The sequence below is a fragment of the Eschrichtius robustus genome, chromosome 6, assembly GCF_028021215.1.
Source record: "Eschrichtius robustus isolate mEscRob2 chromosome 6, mEscRob2.pri, whole genome shotgun sequence".
Classification (NCBI taxonomy): domain Eukaryota; kingdom Metazoa; phylum Chordata; class Mammalia; order Artiodactyla; family Eschrichtiidae; genus Eschrichtius; species Eschrichtius robustus.
In genome coordinates this window covers 65,766,136-65,771,583 of record NC_090829.1, presented here as the reverse complement: position 1 = coordinate 65,771,583, position 5,448 = coordinate 65,766,136, and the positions used below count along the sequence as shown (strand labels likewise).

The 5,448-nt window shown below is 47.3% G+C and overlaps 1 protein-coding gene across 1 annotated transcript; it reads right to left on the bottom strand.

The window, feature by feature from the left end:
* Positions 1-2,132: 2,132 nt before the first annotated feature.
* Positions 2,133-3,768, bottom strand: ADIPOQ (adiponectin, C1Q and collagen domain containing). Its single transcript, XM_068545451.1, has 2 exons — positions 3,558-3,768; positions 2,133-2,653 (listed from the first exon to the last, which is right to left on the bottom strand). Exons 1-2 carry the CDS (start codon positions 3,766-3,768, stop codon positions 2,133-2,135), a joined length of 732 nt encoding a protein of 243 aa, XP_068401552.1.
* Between the last annotated feature and the right edge of the window lie 1,680 nt (positions 3,769-5,448).

Genomic DNA, 5,448 nt, shown 5'->3' with positions numbered 1-5,448 from the left:
TCATCCCTCTCTAAATCCCACGTATTTCTCCAAAAATGAAAACAAAAGCCACGTGATACAGGTGTTTCTACTTTTAATGCTGAATAACAGTATCTTTACTTGTAGAAAATAATGATATACAAACATTTTAAAAAACAAAGCTTTATAGGTAGAAATAATAATCACCTAAGGAATAGCCATACACATATAAAAGGAAATCATTCAGAATTTAAAACTGGAAGCAAAAAACTAAGTTTTCCATTTATACAGAATGGTATTAGCTCTGCTTTGGCTAAAATCTTTGAAGAGCATCTCTCAAGCTATTGTCTCCTGAGAGGATGTTTACCACCATCAAGCATCTGTAATCCCCCCCCCTTTTTTTTTCAATTAATTAATTTATTTATTTATGGCTGTGTTGGGTCTTCGTTTCTGTGCGAGCGCTTTCTCTAGTTGTGGCAAGCGGGGGCCACTCTTCATCGCGGTGCGCGGGCCTCTCACTATCGCGGCCTCTCTTGTTGCGGAGCACAGGCTCAGTAACTGTGGCTCACGGGCCCAGTTGCTCCGCGGCATGTGGGATCTTCCCAGACCAGGGCTCGAACCCGTGTCCCCTGCATCGGCAGGCAGATTCTCAACCACTGTGCCACCAGGGAAGCCCCCCCCCACCCCCGCTTTTGTTTTGAGGAATATTTGACAATTAAAAATGTGTATATTTAAGGTGTACACTTTGATGATTTGATACAGATATACATTGTGAAATATTCACCACAATCAAGCTAATTAACATATCTAGCACCTTAGACAGTTATCATTTTCTTTTTTCCTTTCTTTCTTTATAATTCTTAAAGAACAAGAGTAGATTCAGGAAGCCCAGGTCTTCCCAGACACTGTTGGTGCTCAAAGAAAGAATGGTTTCCAAATTCCTTCATGGGTTTTGCATTGAAGGCTCAAGCTACTTCCTTGAGGGAAAATTCTTTAAGTGTTCTGGAAAGCACAGTCATCCCGAACCTCGGTGGAAAAGCTTCAAACTGTCCAGTGGAACAAAGATTGGGTGTTTAAAATCAAGGAGTTCCTAAAATGAAACTGTTTTTTTAGATAGGTATTAGTTATACGGAGAGACTGAAATGGAGTTAACTCTGGGTAGATATGAGGTTCCAGTGTTTGCTCTTCATGAGGCATTTATCAAGGACCTGCAAGGGGACTTGGGGTGAAGGAAGCACAGTCCTTTCTAGGCAGTTGTCCCTGGCCTGTGGGAGGGTGTTTCACAGACCTAGGACTCTTATCCAGGGTAACATGTAGACGGGCATAGGTGTGAGGAAGGCTTGCAGGAAAGAGACATCATGTCAGAGAAGCTTCCCGACCAGGTGGACTTGAGAAACAGGGAAGATGTCAACATGTGGAGATGGAGTCGACTTTCTGGGCCAGAGAGAAGAGCCTGGGGAAAGACACAGAGAAGAGGAAGTACGGAGCAGTGCAGGAGCCGCTGAGTAGCCCAGTTGGAAAGGGACGTAGTCATAGAACCACCTTCTCCGAGGGAGCGCTAATGGGGAAAGGCTTAACGCATGGTGAAGGCCAATCCAAAGGCCCTCAGGCAAGCTGGGTGAGAGACCCCTACCAATACCCTCCAAAAGGCCATACACCCCTTAAAACGGGCACTGTATCCTGGAAAAGGCCCTCGGCCCTGGGTTGGATTTCTAACTCTGCCACTAAATGCCTGTGTGACTTTAGGCATTCACTTAACTCTCTCATCCTCAGGACCCCAAGTGTAAAAAGAGGAGAATAGCATCTTTCCTGTGTACTTCACAGGATTGGCATGAACATAAGGAAAATCAGTGGGTACAGAATAGCACTGTCAAATACTTTCTTGTAGTTGGTTATCTTGTCATGTTTGTGAAACTCCCCAGTAAATGTTACCATCCTTCTAGTATTACCACTACATAATAGATTTTTGAGGTCAAGGGATGTGTCTTCTTCAGGACTGTCTGGGAACACAGTATATGATTTTTTGAAAAGGTACTTGATGAATGAATGAATGAATAATGTTCAGAGTCCTCCAACTAGATAATAAAATCAGTCTCCTAACTACATTGAAGACCTGTGGACTGTTCTTTGACTTCGGGCTGCTTGGCCCAGTTGAGGCTTTGAGTTAGTGGTGCTCATTCAATGTCATGGTAGAGAAGGAAGCCTGTGAAGGTGGAGTCATGGACATTATCTGCATAGACCCCATTGTTCTCTCCATCCCCATACACCTGGAGCCAGACCTGGTCACCTTTCTCCAGATAGAGGAGCACAGAGCCAGAGGCCTGGTCCACGTTCTTGTCCTGGAACTGGTCATAGGTGAAGAGCATGGCCTTGTCCTTCTTGTAGAGGCTGACCTTCACATCCTTCAAGTAAACTGTGATGTGGTAGGAGAAGTAGTACAGCCCGGGAATGTTGCAGTAGAATTTGCCAGTGGTGTCATCATAGTGGTTTTGCTGATTGTAGAAGATCTTGGTAAAGCGAATGGGAATGTTGGGAATGGTGACCCGGGTCTCCAGTCCCACACTGAATGCTGAGCGGTATACATAGGCACTTTCTCCAGGTTCTCCTTTTCTGCCTGGGATTCCTGGAAAGCCTCGGGAACCTTCAACCCCAGTCACTCCAGTCTCACCTGTGTCACCCTTAGGACCAGCAAAACCTAGAGAACGAGAAGACCTTAGCGACCACAAAAACAGAACTCCTGTTTAGGTTGGTTCCAGCATAAATCACCGTCCCTGTGGCCCCCTACCTACAAACTGCTTGACTTACAGAGCAAGGAACCAAGGAGAGCTCCCAAAGGGGACAGCTGTCACTTCCTCCTCCACATCCCCTGCCCCACAGCAGGCTCCCATAAATTCACCTCCAACCTTCTCTCCTATACATCTTCATCACCGATGCTCCACCCTGCCAACACTTTATGTACCAGCTCAACCAACTACACGTCTGCTTTTCTCTGCCCTCCGTCTAGGCTGCCCTCCCTCCTTTATTCTGTCTACACATCCTTCAAGGCCTCGCTCAAGCCCCACCTCCTCCTGAAAGCCTTCATTGCTAACCCCGGTCTGCATTGAGGGCATTTTCTTTCTATTCCACTGTTTAGGCACTTGTCCACGTTCACTTCAGCATGTTTGGAGTAGACTCTCTTGTAGTAACCTCTAACAGTCCTGTGCACTAGAGCAAGAGTTCTCCAAGAGAAGAACTGTGACCTGCAGGAGGTACCAGGAAGTATGGCTGAATGCCACTGGATGGAATGGGAATTAAAAGGGAAACAGGAATATGAGCAGACTGGGAATGGGATGGATGAGGGCGGGGATGGAAAGAGGATGGGGAAGGTGGTGTGGGTAGAGCTGAGTCAAGGGTACTTGGTTTTAAAGGTACCACATGTGTTTACCTTTGAAAGGCCAATCCAAAATCCACTTCATGTTGCTTATGGGTCACATTAAAAAGTTTTGTTTCTTCCCTGTGTGTAGACCTTAGTTAATTACTATTGCCCTCCTACAGTTCTAGAAGCCCTCTTCTACCCAGGAGAAGTCTGTGACAGAGGAGACTAAAGACCTTATTCTTACCTGGATCTCCTTTCTCACCCTTCTCGCCAGGGGTGCCATCTCTGCCATCACGGCCTGGGGTCCCGTTGTGGCCAGGATGCCCTGGGATGCCCGCCATCCAACCTGCACAGGCCCCCTTGGGCACGGGAAGAAGGACTTCAGGCCCTTCAATGGTTTCCTGGCCATGACTGGGCAGGGCTAGTAGCAGTAGAACAGCTCTCAGAAGCAGCATCCTGAGCCCTGGAACCCAGATCTGTGCTGTCAGACACAGAAGAGTGGACCCCACATGGCTCACCCAGTCAGGACCCGAGCAGGACTCTGGCCAGCTCCGCAGAGTCTGCCTCTGAGACCTGCTCTCTCAATACTCACCTCTTCCAGAGAGACTCTTCTGACTCTTTCAGCCCACCTTGATTTCTCTCTGCCCTGAAATTTGCAGTATTTAGCATTATTCTTCGTGTGTGTGATCTCCTTTCTTCCACCATCGGTGATGGTGAGACAACACTACTCCAATTCCTCATATCTAAGCACGGTACGAGGCACAGGGAAGGCTCCAAGAGTCAACTTGTCATGAGCCTATCCCTTGAATTGTCCAAGAATGATGATTCAGATCATCCCATTATTCAACTCTAACCAACCTCCCTCTCTCCGGCTCCTTCCTTTTTCTTCTCTACTTCCCTTTTCCTCATTTTCTATGTCTGTTCCTCCTCCTTTCTTTCCCATTCTCTTTCTTCCTCTCCCCATTCCCTGGGCCACATGTTAGACCATTTGGTATATTATGCACGTGCACACACACATGCTCACATACACACATATACACATGTACACCCATACACACACATGCACAATGCACACGCGCGCGCACACACACAGTCAGACAACGAGCGACACACTGTCCCAGGAGAATATCCACTGACCGCTGCCTGGGCCACACTTAGCTGCACCTCGTCACATGCCTGATCCCTACGCAGCCTTCAGGACACAGTGAGCTGTCCTCTCTTTTAGGAAGTCTTCCCAGTCCTCCTTCCCCAATCTAGTCTGCTGTTCCTCCTCTGTGCTCCCCCAGTGCCCTTGCTTATCTCTAGCATGGCGCATCTTACACCATACTATAATTCCTGACTTGCTCACCCATTTCAGCCATTAATCTACAAGCACCATGGGGCAAACTCTAACCCACTACCAGCACAAAGTAGGAACTAAATAAATAGTTCTGTAGAAAAAAAAAAGAGCAAGAGAGCCAGAGAGAGAAGGCAAGGAGGAAGGAAAAGAGAAAGGAAGGGGGAACGAGGGAAAGAGGATGGAGTACGTTTAGAATATATATTCTGGGAACCCTAGCAAAAAGCTCAAGGGGCACAGATGGCCAAGGGACTCCCTGTCTCAGAACTGGCCCTCCATATCCCCTCCCGGAAGACAGTCCTTTACATGCACAGGGACTCTGGTCCCCATCCGTCCCTGCCTCTGTTATTAGGTGATCTTAGCCCCCCACCTCTGATTGCCAGGGTGTTAGTCTCCCCACCCCTCTCTCACCAGCGAGTGGAGAGAAAGCACCACAGAGGGGAACAGGGCTTAGGATCCTGGATCACAGGCTTCACTAAGACCCTCTGTGGAGTTTGAAAGGTAGCTAATCCCAAGAACTTGATTCTAAATAAAACATGGTCCATATGTATTTTTTTACCCTAAACACTCACTATTTTTCATCAGTTTGCTTGTCTCATAGATTTCACAAAGCCTCCAGAATTGAGTTTGGCTTCAGGAGACATTTCCTCTGTGAAGGATGGAGAAAAGACCCTGATTAGAAATCTTACCCCAAAGACATACATGGTGCCTGGAATCCCACCCCTATGGTCCATTGCCTGGGGCTCTATAATGCCCCCTCCATGTGACACAACCCACTCACCTTTCATATGTATATGTG

What these genes read in the sequence shown, in the direction of transcription:
- ADIPOQ (XM_068545451.1), bottom strand. Translation starts at nt 3,768, where the DNA reads ATGCTGCTTCTGAGAGCTGTTCTACTGCTACTAGCCCTGCCCAGTCAT. An exon ending in GGGTGAGAAAGGAGATCCAG is followed by an intron (nt 2,654 to 3,557) that starts GTAAGAATAAGG and finishes CTCGTTCTCTAG; the next exon opens with GTTTTGCTGGTCCTAAGGGT.